Source organism: Stenella coeruleoalba, assembly GCF_951394435.1.
Source record: "Stenella coeruleoalba genome assembly, chromosome: 2".
NCBI lineage: Eukaryota > Metazoa > Chordata > Mammalia > Artiodactyla > Delphinidae > Stenella > Stenella coeruleoalba.
Genome location: NC_137147.1, coordinates 59032819 through 59058779, shown reverse-complemented (window position 1 = coordinate 59058779; position 25961 = coordinate 59032819). Strand labels below are relative to the sequence as shown.

Below are 25961 nucleotides of genomic sequence, written 5' to 3'. Positions count from 1 at the left end.
TGTTTTGGAATGAAAAGAGATGAATAACACTTCTGTTTGAACTAGACATCTTGAATTTTTTTCTGATTTTTAGTTTACGAAATTGCTTCACAATGCACTGTACATTCCTTCCCACTCTTTTATTCATTTTTTCTCTGATTTTTTTCCTTCTCCCATTATTTCTTTTTAATCAGCTCTTTTCTTAGAAGGGTGGTAGGAAACAAAGGTAAAAAGGCAAAAAAGAAGGGAACCATTCATGTCCTTATTTGTATTTTAGTCTTTGATTAGTCATATGCTTTCTACATAGTTTTATCTTATTACATTAAATGTGTGTGTGTGTGTGTGTGTGTGTGTGTGTGTGTGTGTACATGTACATATACATGTATATGTGTATTTGAATTTGACCAGAATACCATTGTTTACTTGTTCATCCTTCCTTATTTTTCTTTCAGGGCAAGCTTTACCTCCTCTGTGATATCATTTCTGACTCCTCTAATCAGAATTAGATAGGCCATCTCTCATATTATTTGTATGCCCTTTTATTTAAGGCATTAATTTATTTGTTTCTGTCACCATAAGGGCACAGACTGTATCAAAACCAACTTTGTATCACTAATGCCTGGCACATAATAGGAGCTGGTAGATTTAATTATCCCAGAGGAGGGCAATGTGGACATATAATTGATAAAATAGAATACTTGTAGCAAAATTTTGTATTTCTGAGGTTATTGATATTGTGGGGATGTATTTTAGAAGCAAAATAATGATATGGTATCTTGAGAGCTGATTGAGAAAGAGTTGGGAAGTTTTCAGGTTTCCCCATCTTATCCTTATCCCCTTGCCCAGCTCTGCCATTTAATTAATCCCATGTTTAAAGTAGAAAGGGAAAATTCAGTTTAGATCTCAGTGGTTGTTATTGGCCTTTTCTTCCACTGGGCTAATTCATTCAGACCATTGAGACAGCTCTGAAACGGGGAGGAAATGAGCCTTCAAGACTATCTGGATCTTCCTCTTCTAAGTCACATCCCTTGAACCTTGAGAGCTCATTAAATATTCTCTTCATTGACTCTAGTTGTTGCCAGGTGGTATCCTTCGCTTTGTGTGGGAAAGATGTGTCAATAAGGTCCCATGTGGCTGAGTCAGATGACAAGTGACATCCAACATTGTATGGAGTTCACATTATGAACCACAGCCTGAGACAGTCATGGAAGGTAGTTTGAGGCCATCTGTCTGTATCTGTTAGGGTGGGGGAGAGTCACACAGTTTATCCCCTTTGTCCTTTGCCATATTTTTGGAGATTGGCAAATGCCTACTTAATCTATCAAAGTCTACCATCACCTATCGGAGATGAGATAGACTACCTATATTTTTTCAAGAATGATGAGTTCCACAAAGACCCATGAATTATTACCAGTTTGTCATTGTAAATGACAAAGGAGTCTGGCTGTAGAAGCACCTCAGAGTCTGTGCCTAAATTTGTGTCTCTCCAGATATACTTAATCTGAGTATTGTGAACCTTCCATTCCTCTTTTGAGTCAGAGATCTTTCCCTTTAGTCTTGGAGGGATGCTAAATTCCAAAATGTTGAAGTTACTGAAAATTTGATCACTTGATGACCTCAATGATAACTCTTTCTGCTTTGGTGACCATTTCTTTTATCGTTGTCAGTTCTGCTAAATTTCTTGCTATGTTTACAGCATATTCTGTTTTTTCTTTCTTTGCTAGTAGCTAGCTTCTCACAGCCTTTTTTGATATATTGATGTATCTGCTTCCTTCCACTGTTATTAAAATTGAAAGTTAATATATGTAACTAAATTCTATTCATATATTCTAATTTACACATAGTCATGGAATCTATCAAACTCCAGGGTAGCATTTATACTTGTGTTTACTGCAAAAACAAAGTTATTGCCTTTAGTAAAGTGTGTAATTTTCCTAAAATTGTCCACTGTTATCTACCCAGAATATATGTCAGTCTTTTATTTATTTTAAAATTTATTTATTTATTTTTGGCTGCATTGGGTCCTTGTTGCTGCACGCTGGCTTTCTCTAGTTGCGGCGAGTGGGGGCTACTCTTGGTTGCGGTGCGCAGGCTTCTCATTGCTGTGGCTTCTCTTGTTGCAGAGCACGGGCTCTAGGCGTGCAGGCCTCAGTAGTTGTGGCTCACGGGCTTAGTTGCTCCGCGGCACGTGGGATCTTCCCAGACCAGGGCTCAAGCCCGTGTCCCGGGCATTGGCAGGTGGATTCTTAACCATTACACCACCAGGGAAGTCCCTGTGTCAGTCTTTTAGAAAGCAAGAAAAATATCTACATTCATTATATGAAACTTAAGGAAACTCGATTTATTTTTATCGTAATGAAGATATTTTAAAAACGTGTTTTCTAGGCCAACCGTATCCTGATCCAGTTCTTCCTCCACAAAGGCAAGACAGATTTTATTCTAATTCTGGTAGACTTTCTGGACCAGCAGAACTCAGAAGTTTTAATATGCCATCTTTGGATAAAACGGGTAAGAAATACTTGTGTGTATGTGTTTTTTAATAATGGTGGCATACTAAAGAACTGGAAGCTGCATAAAGGACTAATATAATTGTGATCTCTGCTTAGCTCTTAAGGCCACAGTCTCTTTCCTGAGAACTTCCTGGTTTTATGTTTCTTGTTATTTTGTACACATCCATGGCGTCTGCACATATGTTGGTGGTTGGTTTGGGCACCATTGTGATGAGTTTACTATATGAACCCAAGACGGTAAATTTTACTGTGTTCCGTGATTAATTTTCTAGTTTTTCCAGTCCACTGACATATATCCTGTTTAGTAATTAGGGAAATTAGGCTGGCGTGAATGGATATGTTACAGTCTACCAGAAAAATAATTTGAGTGCATACTCTGTTGATGGGTTAATCAATTACCTTGTTTAAACCTTTCATGCTTAGGTAGATTTAAATTTTACTGAGCAATCAACTATTTGTCAGGGGCTCTTTTTCTTAAACCACTTCACAGCAACCCATTGAAGTTGGGAAATATATATATCCAGTGAATCTATTAGAAGTACATAACATTAAGGAAATAAAAAGATTAAAAGTAAGTGGAAAATTAAAATTTATGAGTTGAAGGTTTCTTCAGGAAAGGGTATATATTTTAGGGGAGGCATTTATCCAGTTGAAACATGTATTATTTTAGAAACTCATTCTTCTCTGAATAATAAGGCAGAAAAGCAGACCTGTGGCCTGTTTTTTCTGTTATTATAATTAAGTTAATTATTTCTGATTGTTTGGCTTTTGAAATTGTTTTCCCTCGTTAATTCAAGCTTAATGGAATGAAAGTACATGTATGATTGAACATCTGTTTCTAAACTAATACTATTTAAAATTTTTCACATGTCCATTTTTTTTTGTAATAGAACAGTATCCAATTTAGCAAATAATTTTAAAGTGCTTTCTGTTTGGAAGGTAGCCTGCATGACGTGGTAGATAATATAATTACAGTAAAGTATAGTTTTTAGCTGTAAGAAGCTAATAATTAAATAGGAGAGAAGGACAAATATATATGCTTAACTAATAGTGGTTAGAATAGTAAGTCCTATGAGAGAATATGTTATGTTCACAGAAAGGGAGAGCTCCCATATAGTTGAAGGATAAAGGAAAACTCCATGAAGGAGGTGACATTTGAGCTGCTTTTGAGGGAATTTGAAAAATTAGTTAAGAGGTAAGGGTCTGTGCTAGTAATAATGAACAGTATAAGCAAAAACAAAAGAGCATGAGTTATTGATGGAGAATGGCTGTAAAACTGAGCTATTAATCCCCTGATACAAGATCTTAAGAGGGTTAAATGAGTTAATGTGTGTGGAAGTATTTTGTAAATAGAAAAATTTCTATATATGTAATATGTTATTATTGGTTTATCAGTTTATGGTATTTACATGAAGGAGAGTGGTGAGAGATAGGTTGATACATTAACTTAGCACTAGTGCTCAGTAAATGTTTATTGAATGAAATGAATTATCTCATTTAATCTTCACAATGAACCTATAAAGTAGATGCTATTATCCTGATTTTACAGATGAAGAAACCAAAGCTCAAAAAGGTGCTCACGGTCTCAGGTAGGAGGTATTAGAGCCAGGATTTGATCCCATGTCTGTATGACTCCAGAGCCATTGTCTTGATCCCTATACTGAAATGAGAGGGTAGTGGATCAATTTAGTGCATCAACCCTGCCATTGATGCACTAAATACCTATAGAATGCTTACTGTATGATAGGCACTATGGTAGCTGCTGTATTTCAGTGGTGAATAGGTCAGCATTCCTTATACCTTGAGGTCTAGTAAAGGTCTGTAGGCAGTTGCACTATATAGTGACAAAAGTAATGAGTGCAAAATGTTATGGGAGCATATGGGCCACTAGCCACTAACCCAGATGAGAGTGGTATTTTTGTTTTTTTATAAATTTATTTTATTTTTTGGCTGTGTTGGGTCTTCGCTGCTGCACATGGACTTTACTCTAGTTGCGCGAGCGGGGGCTACTTTTCGTTGCAGTGTGTGGGCTTCTCATTGTGGTGGCTTCTCGTTACAGAGCATGGGCTTTAGGCGTGTGGGCTTCAGTAGTTGTGGCATGTAGGCTCAGTAGTTGTGGCTCACGGGCTCTAGAGCACAGGCTCAGTAGTTGTGGCACACGGGCTTAGTTGCTCCGCGGCATGTGGGATCTTCCCAGACCAGGGATCGAACCCGTGTCTCCTGCATTGGCAGGCGGATTCTCAACCACTGCACCACCAGGGAAGCCCTAGGTGGCGGTATTTTGAATGTGGGATTGTCAAGAAAATCTTTTTGGAGGAAGTGACGTATAAGCTGAGAATTAAAGGAGAAATTAGCTGGGCCAAAGTGATGTTGATAATGTTTTGGGAGGAAAGAATAGCATCTTTAAAGACTTAGAATTAAGAATGCCTCTTAAATTATGGCTGCAACATGGAGTGGAAGGTGCACGTCAGGGAATATTGAAACAAGTAGTGAAGAGGTAAGCAGTGCATAAAGTTTTCAAGGACCTGCAAACCTGTTCAGAAATATTGGACTTATTTGCAGGATAATAGGAACACATTAAAGGACTTTAAACAGAGAAATAATCAGATCAGATCTGCATTTTAGAGAAATTGCTCTGGTTACATTATGGGGAATAGATTGGAGGGTGCGGTTAAAGGTTGGAAGGAGGGTAACTTTTTTTTTTTTTTTTTTCTCGGTACGCGGGCCTCTCACTGCTGTGGCCTCTCCCGTTGCAGAGCACAGGCTCCGGACGCGCAGGCTCAGCGGCCATGGCTCACGGGCCCAGCTGCTCTGCGGCATGTGGGATCCTCCCGGACCGGGGCACAAACCCGTGTCCCCTGCATCGGCAGGCAGACTCTCAACCACTGCACCACCAGGGAAGCCCAGGAGGGTAACTTTTTAGGGGACTGTGACAAGTCTACAGGGTTGATGGTGGTGACTTAGCAGATCAGATAGATGTGAACAGACACAGAAAAGATAGAATTGGGAGGACTTAAGATTGAAGGCATGTGGTAGTGAAGGAGGAGGAGGAGTCTTGGCTGATGCTCAGGTTCTTGGCTAGGGCACTTGGACCATTTATTGTTTGGAGACAAGGAACAAGGAGCAGCAGAACATTTGACAGGAAAGATTATAAGTTACATTTTGAACTTACAGACTTAGCTGCACCTGTGATACACCTGCACTACTATTCAAGTAGGCATTTCAAGCTCTGAAGTCCTGGGGGAAATATCTAGATCTGAATTATACGTCTGGAAGTCTGTAGTGATATACATCAAATTAAAGCTGTAGGAGTGGATGAGATTTCTCAAGTCAAGAATGAGAAGAGAGTAGGGCTGAGGGTGGAACTCTGAGGAGACACCACTGAGGAGTAGTGGAGCCCACCGAGGGGACTGAGAAGGAGCAGCTAGAAAGGAGAGGTAGAGAGGGTGCCATCCCAGTAGTTGAAGGCTGAGAGGACTTAAAGAGGGAGGGAGTAGTCAACGATGGTGAGAAATAAAATTAAATGAGGGGGCTTCCCTGGTGGCGCAGTGGTTGAGAGTCCGCCTGCCGATGCAGGGGACACGGGTTCGTGCCCCGGTCCGGGAAGATACCACATGCCGTGGAGCGGCTGGGCCTGTGAGCCATGGCCGCTGAGCCTGCGCGTCTGGAGCCTGTGCTCCGCAACGGGAGAGGCCACAACAGTGAGAGGCCCGCGTACAGCAAAAAAACAAACAAACAAATTAAATGAGGACTAAAAGTTCTATTTTAATTTAGCAAAAAAAGAGACTTTTCTATCTTGGGGGAAGTAACTTCAGTGGAGCAGTGGATGTTGCACCTAGATTGCACTACAGTGAGGACAAAATGGGAGGCATTCTGAATAATATATATAGAACAGTTTTTCACTGTGAAGGGGAGAGCTAGCTGTAAGGAGGTGCTTCTCTTTTTCTGTCTTATTTTAAAATAGTAGTTGGGAGAGACCTGCTGATAGGATGGGTCTAGCCGAAAGGGTGGAGGGAGGCAACAGAGAGAGGAAGATCCCTGTGGAAGCTGGAGGAGGGGGACTCTGAGTACAGAATCAGGGTCTTAGATTGTCTAGAAGAATCCTTTCCCATGATAATAGGAAGTAAGATCATAGGAATATAGTGGCTGATATATTGATATGTTTGACTACAAAAAGTTAAGGGAGTTTCTAAGTGACTGGTATAGTAGGTTTGAGGAGAATGGAGGTTTCAAATTGAAGGGAAAACTGGCTTAGAAGATGCAGAAGGAAGGCTAGGCAACAGGCAGCTGGAAATGTGGCTAGAGGTCTGCCAGCCTGGAGTGGAGAGAGTCTACATGGCTCTGTGGTGTAGTTTACCCCCGACAAGTGCTAAGTGGCTCAGGTATAGGCAGAGTGGAAGCAGAGAGTTGAATTAATCCAGGGCTGAATGTTGTCAAGCACATGTGAAAAATGGCCAATAGGATAAGGACACTAGTGACGGGCTGTTAGTGATGGAGTTTGAAGTCTGTTAATTAGGGAAGGAAATGAAGAAAGGAGGAAACTGAGAGATCAGAGGACTGGAAGCGTCAGTGAAATCCAAGGACAGGTATAGCGGGAGTAACTAAATGAGAAGGCTAGGAGAGGATAGGTGGTCCTGGTCGGAGAGAGGGTTGTTTGAATTTATGTTCTTAGAGCCTGAGCAGTTCTTGATGATAAAGTCCAGAAACATTTATTTTGAAACAGTGGCTAATCCAATTGTTAGTCTGTGTTACATGATGGAGGAATAAGGAAGGAAAGATGAGAGGGAAGAAGGGAGGAAGAAAGGAAAGGAAAGAAGTAAGGCGGGAGAAAAATGAAGGAAGAAAGGAAAGAAGGAAGGCAGGAGAAATATGAAGGAAGGAGGGAGGGAGAGGGATGCTACCTCCTGGAAGCTTCCTTAATGATGCTCCTTTCAGGATTGCCTAGGCACAGGATAGGGAAACCACAGTCACATGCCTTTGCAGAACTCGTGAGTCTGCCAAAATTTCCAGGGACCTCAAGCTGTTCTTGTGGCCCTAATACAGGATGCTGGTGTCAAGCTGGTTGTCAGTGTCCTTTGTGATCTCTTGATCTAAGAATGGAGCGATAAATCATGTATTTTTCACGGTTTAACTTTTATGTCTAGATGGGCCAGTGTCTTCAGAAATGGAATCCAGTAGAAATGATAGCAAAGATGATCTTGGAGTAAGTATTGAAAGTGGAATTTTATCCATGTATTCAGGATCTTTCTAATCTCTTGGTTTACTAGAATAGAAATTTAGCTAGCCATCTAGTTTTTGATTAAAAGCTGCTTTTTTATTTTCCACAAATATACTTCGTACTTAACATTATAGCTATTTCCTTTCTGGATTGTACCCTATGGTGATAAAGTACAAGGTACAGACTTGAGGTTTGATTTAGTTTATATAGTTAAACAAGAACTTGAATTTTCCCCCTTGGATTTTTATTTTAATGTTTTAAAGTATGTTTTCTGTTTACTGCGCTTACAGTCTTGGTTTTTGGTCACCTTGGAAATATTAACATAAGCATCATTTCTTTTTCTCAGTATATGCTTGATAAAAGAAATGTATATTTTGGTACTCTTGGACTATTCTTATGTTTTATCTTTAGCCAGATTATTACTTTGTTGGTTAAAGCTGTTTTCTGTTGAGTTAATAAAATATTTATGATAGCTAAAATTCATCTGATGTAGAAAACTGAATATTTCTCTGGAGCCTTTTAGGATATCATAGACTGCTTTCTGCCTAGGTGCCTAGATGCTTTCTTCTAAGCCTAAGCTTTTCAGGAAAACTATTGCAAATTTTGCTGTTGTTTAATGACTGCCATTTGTCAATTTGCTGTAGAATTTAAACGTGCCTGATTCATCTCATCCCATTGAAAATGAAGCACCTGGTCCCGGCTTGGTTCCCCCACCTCACCCTCCAATCAGAGGCCCATTGTTTCCAATGGGTACAAGGGGCCCTTTCATTAGAAGGGGTCCTCCTTTTCCTCCACCTCCTCCAGGAAGCATGTACGGAGCTTCCCGCGATTATTTTCCACCAAGGGATTTCCCTGGCCCAGCACCTCCTCTATTTGCAAGTATGCTTTTTTTTAAGCTTAATATATGTCTTATAGAGTAGATCAGAAATATTAATTTTACTTTCTATTCATGTAGTAATACAGTGGAGGAAAATTTTTCTCAGCTTCTGTGAGTGTGCCATTACTTTTCCAGATTGGGAAGATAGCCAGGCCTCAGTAATGAGGCCTCATCAGTAATGAGGCTTCAACTTGATTCATCTTAATAATGTGGAATTATTTCTATGATTCAGTAATCAAGAAAATCATTGGCTCTTTGCAGCAGTCTTATGTTAAGACTAAAATTGTTTGTATCTTATTTGATAGAAATTGGGTACTCTGTCAATTAGTAAAAGTAATTTCAATTTATATTTTTGCATTAAAATCACTGGCTAAAGTATTTTTTAAAATCTTTTTTTCATAAGTAGCTCCCATGCAGTCTTATTTGTTTAAAACCTAAAATGTGTTTATCATGTTTGGACTAATTGTTGAATTTATTGAAATTCCTCATAGCCTCACATACGAAAAACGGAATAGTTATTGCTTTTATGTCTATGCATTGCCATTTAGAACTATAGGTTTCAGCAGAATAAATACAGGGTTACCAAACACTAGGAAAAAGCCTATCATTTGCCTAATATAGTCATTCCTTCCCTCATTCCACCTCTATTTTTAAAGTTTAAGGTGAATTAAAATGAATTTTAATTGGGAAATTTAAAGACAGTTTTTGATATAATTGGAAATATTTTAGGGTAGTATCAAATTAGACTTGAGTTTTAAGTCTCGTGAAAATTATATTACATGAAAGCTTTTTTTAGAGCAAGTTTTACTAGATTTTGAAATAATTGTTCTCCTTTTCAAAAAGTGTTAAGATGTTAGATTTTCATAGGACAAAAAAGTTGCACCTAGATTAATGATATTCCCTTTAATCGCATGTAGTTGAAGAGAATATGTGTTGCTCAATGTTGTAAAAATTCATTTGTTAGATCAGGTAATTATTCTGGTGTCAACTTTTGAAAATAAAGATAGGTACTAGCAGTTATAAGCTAATGATTTACTGGGGCTGCAGTACAGGTGCTGAAAGTTAAAAAATGTCTTTTACCAATCTCTTTGAACAGTGAGAAATGTCTATCCACCAAGAGGTTTTCCTCATTATCTTCCCCCAAGAGCTGGATTTTTCCCTCCACCCCCGCATCCTGAAAGTAGAAGTGATTTCCCATCAGGGCTGATTCCGCCCTCAAATGAGCCTACTACTGAACATCCAGAACCACAGCAAGAAACTTGACAATATTGTTGGGTCTTTCCTCAAAAGTAATTTTGACTTCTCTCTCATTTTCAGTTTAAGTAACTGCTGTTACTTAAGTGATTATATTTTTGCTCAAATTGAAGCTTAATGGAATTATAATTCTCAGGATAGTATTTTGTAAATAAAGATGATTTAAATATGAATCTTATGAGTAAATTATTTCCATCTTATTTTATTCTAGATAGTATAATTATTTTAATTTAACACATCCACTATCACATAAACAATAATGAGAGTTTTATATATGTAATCTTGCAGTTGGGGATAATTTGAACTCCAAAGGCTGTGTCTTTATTCCAAGAACTGTATTTACTATGGTTGTAGACAAATGTGAAAGTAACTTTATGCTTAATTAAATAAATATTAATTGATTTAAAGACTTGTTTGGCATTGATAATAATAAAATCAGCTAGTTTTTTTTAATAAATATGGCTCCATTAGTTAGTTTCTTTACTTCTGCCGATAGTTTTGAGGCTCAAAACTAATGCTTTATATGGGTCTTTCCCATTCAGTTATCTTAACCAAAAATGTGTTCTCTTTCTTGCAAATAGACATGAACGACCCAAAGCAACAAATTAATACTCTTAAAAGTCAAAGTTCACTGTATTTTAAAGAAAACCAGGATATTGTCTAATGGCAAATTTCAGAATTTGAATCTTCTTAGTTCATTCACTGATTTCCTATGCAGTTGTTTTTTCTTCTTGTTTTTTTCTTCATTTGTAAGATATTTACTGTTTTAAGTGGGGAATGTTGAGATTTACTGTAAGGTAACTGTATTGAGGCAGTGTGTCATTTTGAGCTTTGGACTCAGTATCTTTAGAATGTCTCTCTAACTCATGTTTGTGTTCTATTATTAGTCATCTGGCACATTAGTATGATTATGAAAGGAAAGGCAATTAAGTATAGGTAATAAATATTATACTATTTATGTACAGAAAATAGGCTAAATAGGCTTAGAAAAAAGGCTAAAAAGAAAGGATCTGTGTGAAATGCCTGGGTAAAATAATAAGTAGAATGAGGATTATAAAAGCATCATTACATTTGGTGTTAAAAGCCAGATTTCAGGGGGAAATAGACTATTTTTTCAAGTTGGAAAGTGAAAGAAAGAAGAGCAACGAAAGAGGAGTGATGTAGAATGCTCCAATCAAGTAAAATTTTTTTGTTTGCCCTGGGATAGGGGAGACTTGTCTTGGCTTAAGACAGAAGAGAAGGAGAGAGGGGAAGGCAAACAAACATTAGTAGAGAGAGTGGTAATAAACTGAGAGGCAGAATCGTAGAGGAGGCAAGGAGAGCATTGGATGAGAGCATGGTGGAAGGCAAGAAGACTTGATATGGGCTGACTGGTCTAAAATACTTTGGGATTCCAGAATAAAGGAACATAATTAGTTTTAAAGTATATTTTATTAAAGTAATATAAACAAATGGGAATAAATCAAATAATAGTATTTTAGGATGAATAGCAAGTTTTCTCTGTTTACTCTTTATCCCCATTTATACATCCTAGTCAGTTTCTCTTTTAATTCTTATTTCCCTTTTTAATTCTGATGATTTTAGAATTTTAGAAGATATCTTATACCTCTAATCTCTGATTTATCAACTTAATATATTAAATTTATCAGTTTGTATATTGATTCCTTGAGATGAAAAATTGGGACTTAATGCACTTGTATTATTACCATCCACATTTTCCTTTCCTCTTCATGTTTGATGTTTATCCAAATTAAAGTTTTCTATTGTTGCCTTTGTAATTTTTAACATATTTAAACCCTATTAGTATCCCTTCTCTTTATTCCACTTCCCTTCTTCCCCTACCCTGGCCAAAATCCTATTTTCTCTTAGCTATACATTTATATTTTCAAGGTTGCTAATAATTATATTATGCCTACAAGCATAACCTGTCTTCTTTTTTTTAAATTTTTTTTTAAACTGAAGTATAGTTGATTTACAAGCATAACCTACTTTCTGTACTTGGCGCACAGTTGATCTAAAATTTGAAAATCAGGGACTTCCCTGGTGGTCCAGTGGTAAAGAATCTGCCTTGCAATGCAGGGGACGCCAGTTCGATCCTTGGTCAGGAAACTAGGATCCCACATGCTGTGGGGCAAATAAGCCCATGTGCTGCAACTACTGAGCTCGTGCGCCTCAACTAGAGAGCCCGAGTGCCTCAAACTACAGAGCCCACGCGCCCTGGAGCCTGCGCGCCACAACCAGAGAAGAGAAAACCTGCACGCCACAACTAGAGAGAAGACTGCGCGCTGCAATGAAAGATCCTGCATGCCTCAATGAAGGTCCCGCGTGCTGCAAGTAAGATCTGACGCAGCCAAAAATAAATAAATAAGTAAACAATAAATAAATCTTTCAAAACATAAAATAAAATTTGAAAATCATAAGTAGCATTTATAACATTATCATCATTAAATGTTGTTCACCAGCAGGCCAAATCATATACAGTTAACTCTTGAACAACATAGGTTTGAACTGTGCAGGTCCACTTATACCCAGATGTTTTTTAATAGTAAATACTACGGTATTACACAATCCACGGCTGGTTGCAATTTGCAGATGCAGAACCTCGGATATGGAGGAACCTTGAATATGGAGGAACTGCGGATAAGGAGTGCTGACTCTAGTTTATACATAGATTTTCAACTGCATGGAAGGTCGGCACCCTTAACTGCCCCCCACCCCTGCCACCCACATTGTTTAAGGGTCAACTGTACAAAGTTTGCATTTCCTTCTCTATGAATGCCAGTATCATAATTTCTGGGCCACTCTGAAGAGCCTGTTTTTTAAACATCAGGGTCAAATGAGTAATTTTTTCTTACCTATTCTCTCTTCCCCCATTTACCAATAATATCCTAAAATAATGACATATTTTGGTTAGTTTTATACTTGGGCCAAGAATACAAACCCCCCACCCACTTTCCTAATGTAGTTTTTTCCCCTCATATTATTTGCCATTATCATACCCTAATTAAAAAAATTTCCTTTCATATCTTTTCTGTTGGATATATTATTCTATATGCATTTGTTAAAGACTTTTATTTTGCAGGCCTTTGTCCTCCTGCTGCAAACCACACTGCCTGCTCTCTAGGCCTGGGAATAGAGCCTGCATTTTAACTGATTTCTTGGGGTTGCTCCTGTTTTATAAACCCTCTATCTTGCCGTTTTTTAAATTTAAGTCTTTTGTTTTGCTGGAGTTCACAAGTAATTTCCTAGGAAAGGATGTAGGGAATGTAAAATTTGTGAATCCTTGCATGTCTGAAAATTCAGCCCTCCAACCCCTTTTTTGGGGTTAGTTTATATGGGTATAGAATTCTGTGTCAGAATTTTGAATGTATTGTTCTTTTAATGTCAGTTAATTAGCATCAGTATATTGTAATATCTGTTGTTGCTGATGAGAAGTTTGAAGGGAATTTGATTCTTTTCTCTTTGTTGGTGACCTTTTTCCTGTGGAAACTTTTAGGATTTTTTTCTTTATCCTTGGTATTCTAAAAAATCACAGTTTGATGCATCTACAAGTAAGACTTTTTTCACTCATTTCTGTGTTCAGGTCCTCTGAGAAGCAGATTCTAAGATGTAATTAGACATAAAGAGATTTATTTAGGGAGAACACCTGTGAAGGATTAAGGGGTGAGAATGCAGAATGAGGTGGAGAAAACCTTCAGACTGTGGTTCAGATTCACATCTGTGAAAAGAGAGAAGGGCAGGAAGGAAGGTTGGGTAGGAAGAGCCTCAGATTACAGTGCATCTCCAAGAAAGCCCGAGCTGGGGCAGTGGCAGTCCCCAGGGCAGAGACGGCCTATTAGAAGGGTTCCTCATTGGGTAGGAATGGTCTGCTCTAGTACCTAGTACCCCTGCATGTTCTTCCTTGCCAGAAGCAGACACCAGGGAGGACCTGGGCTTGGCATGAATGCTGAAGCTGCATTGGCCAGAGGCTGTCAGCTAACTAGACTCCTCACAGCAATCTCTCTCCTGGGGGCATATTTGACTTGTGCACTCCTGGCTCCCACATTGTTAGGCACGTAAACTCTGAAGACTCATGTCTCACATCCTAAAACCCTGGGAAATTCTTTATCTTTGGTAAATTCCTTTTCTCTCATAATTTTCCTCTCTCTCTTTCCTTTTTTTTTGTTCTGGAAAATTTTCTTAACTGTGTATTCTACTCATTTAAAATTTTTGTTTCCACCAATGATGTTTAATCTTTAAGAGCATTTTTTATTATACCTCTTTCCTTTTCCTTAGATTCTGTCTTTTTTGTAAGGATCTAATACCTTGAATTTCTCCATAGTAAATTAGAGGTTTCTAAAAGCGTTCTTCTGAATTATCTGTTTTCTCTGACGTTAATAATTTTGTTTGCTTATCTTGGCCTTTCTCTCCTTATATGCCTCATAAAGTCGTCCACGTTTAATAAAGATGAACTGATCAGCTGATTGTAGTTTAAACCTTTTTTGTATGTAAGAAAGACGGTTTTCTTGTTAGATCTCTTTCTTGAGTGAGGATTCAGACTGGGAGATCTTTGTGTGGAGGCAGGCAGGAGTGGAGACAGGGCATCTGTGACTGACGAGCTTTGTCTTAGGATGAGCAGATAGGGATCTGGCTGACTGTGTGTAGGCCCTCCAGATACCAGAATTAGAAGGACTTCATCTAGGACACCGCCATTCACACTAGACGCTTTTGCTTGTTCCAGACAGTTTAGTATCTTTAGGGAATATCTATACATTATTTTAGCTGGAGCCAAATCTTGGCTTACTACCTTGTGCTTGGGGTTGTGTCAGGGGAATGGCGGTAGCAACTATTAGTTATCTGTATACAGATTTTCAGCTAATCTCCCTGTTTTCACACTCATACCTCGGTTCTATACATAGTATATGGACTGGCTCTGAGCCCAGCTTCAGGTTCTATCAGGCAGACTGACTCCCAGCCCCTGATAACATCAGGACAGCATCTGAAGGGATAGTTAAAGGGATAAGGCAACATTCAAGATATTAAACGGAGCATTATTTTGGACTGATATGCAATAGGCTTGGACATTTCAAGAAAGAATGCTTCTTGGTCCTGGCTGGATAACTTTCCCCTCTGTATAATATTTTAAATAGAAAAGTAAAATGTGGTCCTATAAGAAAAGTTAGAAAATGTTCAAAAGCCGAAGAAAAAACAATCATCCAGGGTCATCACCAAAACAAAATCACTTTTTGCATTTATGTTGTAGTTTGTCAGGCCTTTTATCCTTCAAGTATCTTTTGTATTGTTGTAATTATGTCTATAATTTTATATTCTTAAATGTAATCTCCTAATATAAATAATTTTTATGTAGTCATGGTAAAGCTCATTTTTAATGGTTGTCTAAGTTTCCCTTTTGTGAATATAGTTTACTTGACTATTCTTGCTGAGCACTAAAGCTGTTTTCTTTCTTTTTCTCTTTAGAATTTTTAAAGAATTATATATGATAGTATAACATCTAAGAAGTATATACACTCTACCCATGCCCTCCGCCCTGAATTTAGGATAATTCTTTAGGGATATATTTTTAAAATATATTCTGGGACCAGTATTTGGGGCAGGGGAGAGAGGATCGTTAAGAGGAAGGATCACATTCTTTGGAACCAGGTTGGTTGAAAAAAAAATTGACTTTTTTTTTTTTTTAAACCCAGACAATTTGTAGATGTGGTTAGATGCTATAAAATTATTTTATGAGTATAGTTGGTGATTTTTAGTCTGTTTCTGCAGGTGTGGTTCAGGGTTCATCATGAGTTTACTTAAATAAGCATCTAGCTTGATAACCTTTTCAAATTAAATATCCTGTTTCTTTCGAAGTAGCAGGTACTTTGACAGAATTTGATACAAGTGCTACAAAAGAGATGGTGGGTTTTTTCGTGGAACACGAGAGCTATCTGATAACTGTTTCTCTATATATTATGTATATTGTATATTCATTCATCTGTCTATGGACACTTAGGTTGTTCCATATATAGGCTATTGTAAATAATACTGCATGAACATGGTGGTACTAAAATCTCTTCAAGATACTGATTTCGTTTTCTTTGGGTATATACCATGATGTGGGGATTGCTGGATCATATAGCAATTCTACTTTTAATTTTTTGAGGGACTTCCTCATAATTCTTCCATAGTAGCTGTACCAGTTTATAGTCCCACCAGCGGTGTACACGGTTTCCTTTTCTTCACATCCTCACCAACATTTGTTATCTTTTGACTTCTTCATAATAGATAGCCTAACAGGTGTGAGGTGGTATCTCATTGTGGTTTTGATTTGCATTTCCTTGATGATTAGTGATACTGAGCATCTTTTTATGTATCAGTTGGCATTTGTATATCTGGAAAAATGCTTGTTCAGGTCCTCTGCCCACTTTTCAAATTGTGTTATTTGTTTTTTTGCTATTAAGTTGTATGAGTTCCTTGTGTATTTTTTATATTAACTCCATATCAGATACATGGTTTGCAAATATTTTCTCCCATGTCATAGGTTGCCTTTTTATTTTGTTGATGGTTTCCTTTGCTGTGCAGAAGCTTTTCAGTTTGATGTAATGCCGCTTGTTTATTTTATTTTATTAAAAAATTTTTTTTTTTTTTGCCGTACACGGGCCTCTCACTGTTGTGGCCTCTCCCGTTGCGGAGCACAGGCTCCAGATGCGCAGGCCCAGCGACCATGGCTCAAGGGCCCAGCTGCTCCACGGCATGTGGGATCTTCCTGGACCGGGACACGAACCCGTCCCTGCATCGGCAGGCGGACTCCCACCCACCGCGCCACCAGGGAAGCCCCCACTTGTTTATTTTTTATTTTGCTTGGCTTTGCTTTTGGTGTCAAATCCAAAAAATCATTCCGAGGACCAACGTCAAGAAGCTTACCACCTGTGTTTTCTTCTAGCTTTATGGCTCTAGGTTTATGTTCGTCTTTAATCCATTTTGAGTTGATTTTTATGTGTGGTGTAAAACAGGGTTCCAGTTTTATTTGCATGCATATGAATATCCAGTTTCCCCAACACCATTTATTGAAGAGATTATCCTTTCCCTGTTGTGTATACTTGGTGCCTTGTCAAAAATTAATTGGCCATATATGCATGGGCTTATTCTTCTGGGTCCTCTATTCTATTCTATCAGACTATGTTTTTGTTTTTTTGCCCATACCATACTGATTTGATTACTATAGCTTTGTAATGCAGTTTGAAATCTGGAAATGTGATGCCTCCAGCTTTGTTCCTCTTTCTCAATATTGCTTTGACTATTTGGAGTCTTTCGTGGTTCCATAGAAATTTTAGTTTTTTTTTTTTTTCTGCTTCTATGGAAAATGTCATTGGAATTTTGAATAGGAATTGCATTAAATCTGTAGATCTCTTTGGGTAGTATGTACATTTTAACAGTACTAATTCTTTCAACCCATGAACATGGACTATCTTTCCATTTATTTGTGTCTTCCTCAGTTTTTTCATCAGTGTCTGATAGTTTTTGGTGCACAGATCTTTCATTTCCTTGGATAAGTTTATTCCTAAGTATTTTATTGTTTTTGATGTTGTAAATGGGATTGTTTTCTTAATGCTTTCTTAATTTCCTTTTCAGGTAGGTCATTGTTAATGTTTAGAAGTACAACTGATTTTTGTATATTAATTTTGTGTCCTGTAACTTTACTAAATTTTTTTTATAGTTGTAACAGTTTTTTGGTTCAGTCTTTAAGGTATACTATACAGGCATACCTTGCAGATGTTGTGGGTTTGGTTCCAGACCTCTGCAGTGAAGTGAGTATCACAATAGAGTCACATGATTTTTTTTGTTTCCCAGTGCATATAAAAGTTGTTTCTATTATACTGTAGTCTATTAAGTGTGGAATAGCATTATGTCTAAAAAAAAAGTACACACCATAATGAAAAAATACTTAATTACTAAAAAATGCTAACCATCACCTGAGCCTTCAATAAATCATAATTTTTTGCTGGTGGAGGGCCTTGCCTCTATGTTGATGGCTATTGGCTGATCAGGGTGGTGGTTGCTGAAGGTTGGTGTGACTGGAAATTTCTTACAATAAGGCAACAATGAAGTTTACCACATCAATTGACTCTTCCTTTCATGAATGTTTTCTCTCTAGCCATGCAACACTGTCTTATAGCATTTTACCCACAGTAGAACTCCTTTCAAAATTAGAGTCAATCCTCTCAAACTCTGCTGTAATATTCTAAATCCTTTGTTGTCATTTCAGCAATCTTCATAAGAGTAGATTCCATCTCCACTTTCTTTGCTCATCCATAAGAAGCAACTCCTCATCTGTTGAAGTTTTATCATGAGATTGTAGCAATTCAGTCACATCTTCAGGCTCCACTTCTAATTCTAGTTCTCGAGCTGTTTCCACTACATCTGCAGTGACTTCTTCCATTGTAGTCTTCAACCCCTCACAGTCATCCATGAAGGTTGGAATCAACTTCTTCCAAACTCCTGTTAATGTTGATTTTTTAAAAAAATTTCTTTCTTTCCTAAATATCTCAATTTTTAAAGTAATTGCCCTTAGGGAATTTGAGTCCTTTTCATGTAATTCTTATATATATATATATATATATATATATATATATATTTTTTTTTTTTAATAATTTTTATTTATTTATGTGTTTATTTTTGACTGCTTTGGGTCTTCATTGCTGTGTGCGGGATTTCTCTAGTTGCGGCGAGCGGGTGCTACTCTTCCTTATGGTGCATGGTCCTCTTATTGCGGTGACTTCTCTTGTTGCAGAGCACGGGCTCTAGGTGCGCAGGCTCAGTAGTTGTGGCTCACAGGCTTAGTTGCTCCATGGCATGTGGGATCTTCCTGGACCAGGACTCGAACCCGTGTCCCCTGCATTGGCAGGCGGATTCTTAACCACTGGGCAACCAGGGAGGTCCTAATGTTGGTATTTTGACCTCTTCCCATGAACCATGAGAATGTTCTTAAGGACATCTAGAATGAAGAATCCTTTCCAGAAGGTTTTCACTTTACTTTGCACAGATTCATCAAAGGAATTGCTTTCTATGGCAGCTCTGCCTTACAAAATGTTCTTCTTAAATAGTAGGACTTAAACGTTGAAATTACTCCTTGATCCATGGGCTGCAGAATGGATGTTGTGTTAGCAGGCATGAAAACACATTAATCTCATTGTCCATCTCCATCAGAGTTCTTAGGTGACCAGGTGTATTGTCAATGAGCAGGAATATTTTGAAAGGAATCTTTTTTTTCTAAGCAGTAGGTCTCAACAGTGGGCTTAAAATAGTCAGTAAACCATGCTGTAAACAGAAGTGCTGTCATGCAGGCTTTTTTGTTCCATTTATAGAGAATAAGCAGAGTAGATTTAGCATAATCTACCGCAGGACCCTAGGATTTTCAGAATGGTAAATGAGCGTTGGCTTCAACTTAAAGTCCCCAACTGCATTAGCCTCTAGCAAGAGAGTCAGCCTGTCCTCTGAAGCTTTGAAGCCGGGCATTGATTTCTCTATAGGTATGAAAGTCCTCTATGGCAGCATCTTCCAATAGAAGGCTGTTTCATCTACATTAAAAATCCTTTGTTTAGTGCAGTCACCTTCATTAATTGTCTTAGCTAGATCTCCTGGATAACTTGCTGCAGCTTCTATATCAGCACTTGCTGCTTCACCTTGTACTTTTATGTTATGGAGACGGCTTCTTTCCTTAAACGTTATGAACAAACCTCTGCTAGTTTCAAACTTTCTTCTGCAGCTTCCTTGCCTCTCTCAGACTTCCTAGAATTGAAATTAGTTAGGGTCTTGCTGTGGATTAGGCTTTGGCTTAAAGGAATGATGTAGCTGGTTTGATCTTCTTTCCAGAGCACTAAAACGCTCTCTATTACAGCAATCAGGCTGTTAGCTTTCTTATCATTCGTGTATTCACTGGAGCAGCAATTTCAATTTCCTTCAAGAACTTTTCCTTTTCCTTCACAACTTGGCTAACTGTTTGTTCCCAGGAGGCCTAGCTTTTGGCCTATCTCATCTTTCGACATGTTTGATTTAAAGTGAGAGATGAATGACTCTCCCTTTCACTGGAACACTTAGAGGACTTTGAGGCCTATTAATTGTCCTAATTTCAGTATTGTTGTATCTCAGGTAATAGGAAGGTCTGAGGAGAGGGAGAGAGATAGGGGAATAGCTGGCCTGTGGAACAGTCAGAACACACATTTATCAATTAAGTTTGCCATCTTTTATGGGCACAGTTCATGGCACCCCAAAACAATTTCAATAGTAACACCAAAGATCACTGATTGCACATCACCATACAAATATAATAATGAAAACGTTTGAAATATTGTGACAATTACCAAAATGTGACACAGAGATACAAAGTGAGCAAACGTTGGAAAAATGGCACAGGGTTGCCACAAACCTTCAATTTGTAAAAACTGCAGTGCCTATAAAGCTCAACAAAGTGAAGTGACTAAAACAAGGTGTGCCTATATATAATGTCATGTCAATGCAGAGTATTCTTCCTTTCTGATTTGGATATCCTTTATTTCTTTTTCTTGCCTAATTGCTCTGGCTAGGACTTCCAGTACTATGTTGAATGGAAGTGGTAAGAGTGGGCACCATTGTCATGTTTCTGATCTTAGAGGAAAGGATTTCCACTTTTCACTGTCGAGTGTGATGTTAGCTGTGGGCTTGTCATGTATGGGTATTTTAAAGTTGAGGTACATTCCCTCTAGTTTTGCTTGGTTGTTCCAATTTTTGGCATATGTTCTTTCATTAACCTATAATTATATTGATTCTCCTTTATTTAGAAATGATATAAGTGATGTTCTAAGACTTATTACCACTTCTTTGTTGGAACTTGTCATTTTGAATTATGGTTATTTCAACCAAAGTTAACTGATTTTCTCTCAACTTAAGTTCAAGTCTTTTTGATAGTTTTTCAAATTGCTAGATATTTATGTTAACTTTATATTTTGAAATAGTTTGCCCTCAGAGTCTGTTTTATTTTAGTCTTTAAACTTATATAAAGAAATCTTAAAGTCTCACTTAACTGATACTTTCATAAAGTTATACTTATTAGTATAATAGGAAGTATTATCAAAGAATGAATGCACTATGATAAAAAGAGAACTTAATTTTCTTTTTTTGGTGAAAGGAGTCAGGTAATTACCTAGGTCTGAAAAATTTGGATCTGTGAATTTGTTGACCCCTTGGATTACAAAATGTCCAAATACTCTGTTGATTTTATTAATTTAGTGGAAAACATGATCAAATCAGTGAACTGATAATGTGTTAATTACCTGGTTAAAATCATGCTTGGCACACAGTAAATATTCTCTGTCAGTCATGATATTTCTTAGCTAATTTATCTGTGTTTTCTCAGAAAATTTCACTTAAATGAATGTTTCTTGATTAACTAAAATCCATTCTTTTAAACACAAATATTTATTTTAACCATCTTATGTGAAAAGATTTCTAAGATGTATTAAATGCTCTATTAACTCACTGCAGAGATATTTTGAATATACTTTCCTATTGATTCAGGGTCATTACAAACATTTATCATTGCTGTGTATTTCAAGCTTGTTATAGGGGTATTTAATTCTGTTTCAAGTTCCTTTACAAATGGCTTAAGATTAGTTATGTTCTCTTTTTAGGATTGTAAACTTCTATGCCTTTCACAGTCACCTCTCTCCATTTCTAATCTACTGGAGACTGAGAAACAAGACGAACAGGCTTATTAGAATTATGCTGAACATAAGAATAAATGAGCTAAAAGGAAACAAGTGGCTCTTCTGAATTTGATGCCTTTTAAGCATTAATGCAGGGAATAACCTGGTTCCACAAGCCTTTTTTACTTACTTGTGTATTCTTGGCCACACCCCAAATAGCAGAGGTTTTTTTCTGTAAGGTTTTCTGTAACAAAATAATATAAAGAATACTCTTTTCCTTATTACCTAGAGAGCAAATTTGACATTTGCCTTAATTTTTTTCAAGAAAAAACATTACAGATAGTTGTCCTCATGCTGCAGAGGTAAGTACTCTTGTGAAAATGATGTGAATATTTTTTGTTTTTCCAGTTAAATGAGTTTATGTATAGTATGTAGGTTTATTTTTCTTGCCTTTTAAAAATGTACATCAATAGCCTCATTTTATATATATATATATATATATCCTTTAGAAGTCAGCTTTTTTTACTCAACATTTTTTGAGATCCATCAAAGTTAAGAAATGTATGTCAGGTTAGTTCATTCTGACCACTGTGTGGTATTCCACTGTGTGGCTTTGCCACAATAACTTTATTCTGTTATTAATGGTCATTAGGTTGCTGCTGACTTTTTGTTATAAATAATGTGGAAATAAGCTTTTAATATTTGTCACAGAAGCAGTTTTCTAGAGCTGTAGTTTTCAAACTGGGGTACACCCCCTCAGAGTATGCAAAGAATTTCTGAGCAGTATACAGGTATGCTTCTAGGCAAATTCACAGAATTTCACCTTCCATGTATATTCTTCTTCAAAGTTGTTCTGCCTAAGGAAGAACTTGTGAACAAGGTGCAGATTCTCCTTTCCTACTGTTCATTTTGCAGTTACCCTTCTCGCATGTATAAAATGAGCACACACCTTTAACCTGGTCCTAGTCTTATGATGATGCATCATACTAAGGTGTGTAAACCTCTGGAGTTCAAGAGACAATATGAAATATTGGTGTCAGTGCTGAGAAAGTGAATAACTCTAGTGAATGCTTTCAACCAGTTGACTTATCTAAAATAATTTTTGGTAATAGACCAGTGCTTTTTTTGGTCCTAAAAGCTCAGAAGTTCGAAGAATGGGTGACATTGCTGTAACAAAACTTTCTCTTCTTATCTACTTTATGTGAAAAAGATTTTTAGCACTTGTTTTTATAAAAATGAAAATAGGAATAGAATGAATGATGGACCTGACTCATGTCAGGAACAAGTAATATTCATCCATGGAATATGAACTATTTGGGTAAAATAAAAAAGACCCAGCCTTATCCATTTCATTAAGAAATGCAGTTCTAATAAGTTTCTTTATACTAATTTCAATTTATAATATTTTTGATCAATTATATTTAATATGTATGAAATCTAGTAAGAGAAAAAATTTAACATGGCTTTTAAGAAAATAATCACACATTTTAAATTCTATGGGGTTTTTTTGCAGAAAATATGTAAGTAATCAATGAAAGACTAACAAAAAGCATTACATTTGCATAAAAAGCTGTGGGATAGTTGGAAAGGATATATGTAGCAGTCTGGGTCAAATCAGGAGACAAAGCACACAGTAGTTCAAAGTGGGAAAGTTTAATATAAAGAATTATTAACTGTGGCAAGAATAATTACAAAATGTGAGGAAACTGTATATAACCCCCTAGAGCTGAGGGAGGTCACTCATGGTAGGACAAACTTGGAAGGGGTTCAGCCCTCTTTGGTGAAGGTGTACTTCATCTCCCAGGATAGCAGAGAAGATTGCTGAATCCACAAGGCCTGAGCTGGTCTGGAGATGCTGAGCAAGCAATAGGCACTGGCCAGGGTGCACGTGGGGAGCAGGTGAACAGCAACCGTTGGCACTGGGTGTGCAGTGGGAGTGTGGATGCCAGGGATGGGGAGGTCTTCAGAGCCAGTGGGTGGGCCACACATGACATGCAGGCTGCTCAGGGCAGGGAATGGGAGTCCAGTGCAGGCAGGAGGCCTTCAAAGCATATGAGCTATATAGCAGCTCTAGTTTCTGTGTGAAGGAAGGTCAGGCTGAGGCTGCAAGGTGGCAGAGGGACCATGGCTGGGGGAGGCTCCACCGCAAGTCTTATATCCAGGCTGCCTACCATGGCCTACCTTGGCCTGCCCTGGGAACTACAGGAGAACCTCTGCCTTCTACCATATCCCCCATGGCCCTTACTGAAAAAACTTAACATTGTGCTGACTTTAAAGGTATGTTACTTAAAGGAGTTCCATTATTGGAGGGAATATATTGAAGGGTGACTTCAGAGCTGAGGCAGTAAATTAATAATTGATACAATATATGGGTTTAAGGAGGAAAATGATATAAAATTTCCAAATGATCAGGAACTTATTGCATCTTTAAAATAGATGATCAGGAGCTTAGGGCATCTTTAAAATAGATGAATGGTAGTAAGTATGGAATGACTATGGCAATGTAATCATAAGTGTACCAGAGTGATGTGTACTTGTAATTGTACCCAGGCACTCACTTCTCCCTTGCCAGATGCAGAGTGTTCCACTGTCCATCGTGGACAACGGGGGTCTATGAAGCTGTGAGAGAAGTATGCTGCAAATGTTTGAAGAGCAGGTAGGAAGCCCAGGTGTGAAGCTCCAGATGGAGCGGGTGGGTGTGAGGGGGTCGCAAGATGGAGGGGGGAGCAGGGCTCCCTGCAGGCCTTGAATTGCTTGCATATAAATCAGATACTTCTGCATGTTGGTGGCTGATGTGTGTTCTCAACGGTGGCTAAACTAGCAGCAGGGTTATGTATGTAAAAATTAGAGCTTCATCATTATTTTGAAATATTTGTAGTGAAAAAAATCACTTGAATTTGAAATTAATTTACATTACATAAGAAATCTCAACATTACACTTACCATTACATTTAAAGCTGTTAGATTTCATAAGTATAATTTCAGCTGCATAAATTTTTGAATGTTGTGGACAGAAAGGTTTAAAAATTATCACCCATTTGTGGGGTGTTTCTCTTGGTAGGAATGTTAAAATTTTTAATAGGTTATAAGTTAAAACATTTGACAAGATTTTATTTGAAAGTTTTATACACATTCAGCAATTATTTCCTCCAAGCCTCTGCATTTTATTTTTCTCATCAATTATATAATAAAGAAAACAATGTTTTTTGGGGTTTTTTTTTGCTTCAATTCCTTCTAGTTTAAACGAGTATGCTGCATAATATTTTCTATGTGTCAGGACATGAAAAAGCTTAGGAAGCATTGATATAGACAATGTGTGACTCTTGGGTATTAGTCACACCTGCTGTATATTACTCCATCAGCACCATTTAATACTACTGGCTTCATAACAATCCAGTTTGGTTCATGCTATTGTATAAGCCTCAAGCAAGTTAGTTGCTGAATCTGTGTGTTCAGTCATAAGCACACTGTCCTTCCCAAGCCCCACCCTACCAGCTCCCTAACTTCTTTATTCCCAGGGTGGTGGAGGAAATGGGAAAGTAATTTTAGATACATAAATTTCATATAGTAAGCTGTGTTTTGAAAATATTTAATACGTTTGTTCAAAGATGACCTTGTACATTTCTATAAGCTGTCAGACTAACAGCTGAAACTTTCAATAAAGAATCAGTTTTAGGTAACCAAGGTGAATCCTTCATTTCACAGATGAGGAAAGTGAGGCTCAAGGAAGAGTCTGTGCTCATGTAGCATTAGAGTCAGAGCTTAGTGGAGAAAACAGAGGTCGACACTCCCAGTTTAGTGCTTTACTATGTGCAACTTCACTTGTATACTACATATATATATATTAATAGACTTTCTTTTTTCATATGTTTTGGGTACTCTTTTGGTATTTTAAATACACAGACATGTTTTTTTTTAATTAATTTATTTTTGGCTGTGTTGGGTCTTTGTTGCTGCGTGCGGGTTTTCTCTAGTTGCAGCGAGCGGGGGGCTACTCTTTGTGGCTGTGCGTGGGCTTCTCATTGCGGTGGCTTCTTGTTGTGGAGTACAGTCTCTAGGCGCGTGGGTTTCAGTAGTTATGGCACGTGGACTCAATAGTTGTGGCTCGCGGACTGTAGAGCGCAGGCTCAGTAGTTGTGGTGCAAGGGCTTAGTTGCTTCGCGGCATGTGGGATCTTCCCGGACCAGGGCTCGAACCCGTGTCCCTGCACTGGCAGGTGGATTCTTAACCACTGAGCCACCTAGGAAGTCCTTAAATACATAGACATGTTGATTCATCCAAAGGGGTTAGATATGTCCATGAAATAAGGGAGCAATAGGTATAATGACAGTTCTTTGTGAACACCAGATTATTCCATGATGAGGCAGTGCTTAGAAGAGGCAGTGTCTGGAACGATTAGGGAAGAAGAGAAGGAAGAAAGAAAAGCAGCCATTTTCTTTCTCATCAACCACAGCAGTTTGCCTCAG

The 25961-nt window shown here is 37.7% G+C and overlaps 1 protein-coding gene across 6 annotated transcripts in view; it reads left to right on the top strand.

Annotated features, from left to right (window-relative positions):
* MIA2 (MIA SH3 domain ER export factor 2) overlaps nt 1-10307 on the top strand; it is an 89968-nt gene extending 79661 nt beyond the window's left edge. For all 6 annotated transcript variants that reach the window (XM_079906372.1, XM_079906373.1, XM_079906374.1 and 3 more), the window contains 4 exons: nt 2365-2487; nt 7634-7692; nt 8352-8586; nt 9681-10307. In XM_079906372.1, coding sequence (XP_079762498.1) covers nt 2365-2487; nt 7634-7692; nt 8352-8586; nt 9681-9847 — 584 coding nt within the window. In that variant the 3' untranslated portion in view covers nt 9848-10307. The remainder of the gene's footprint in view (nt 1-2364; nt 2488-7633; nt 7693-8351; nt 8587-9680) is intronic.
* Nucleotides 10308-25961: the final 15654 nt, after the last annotated feature.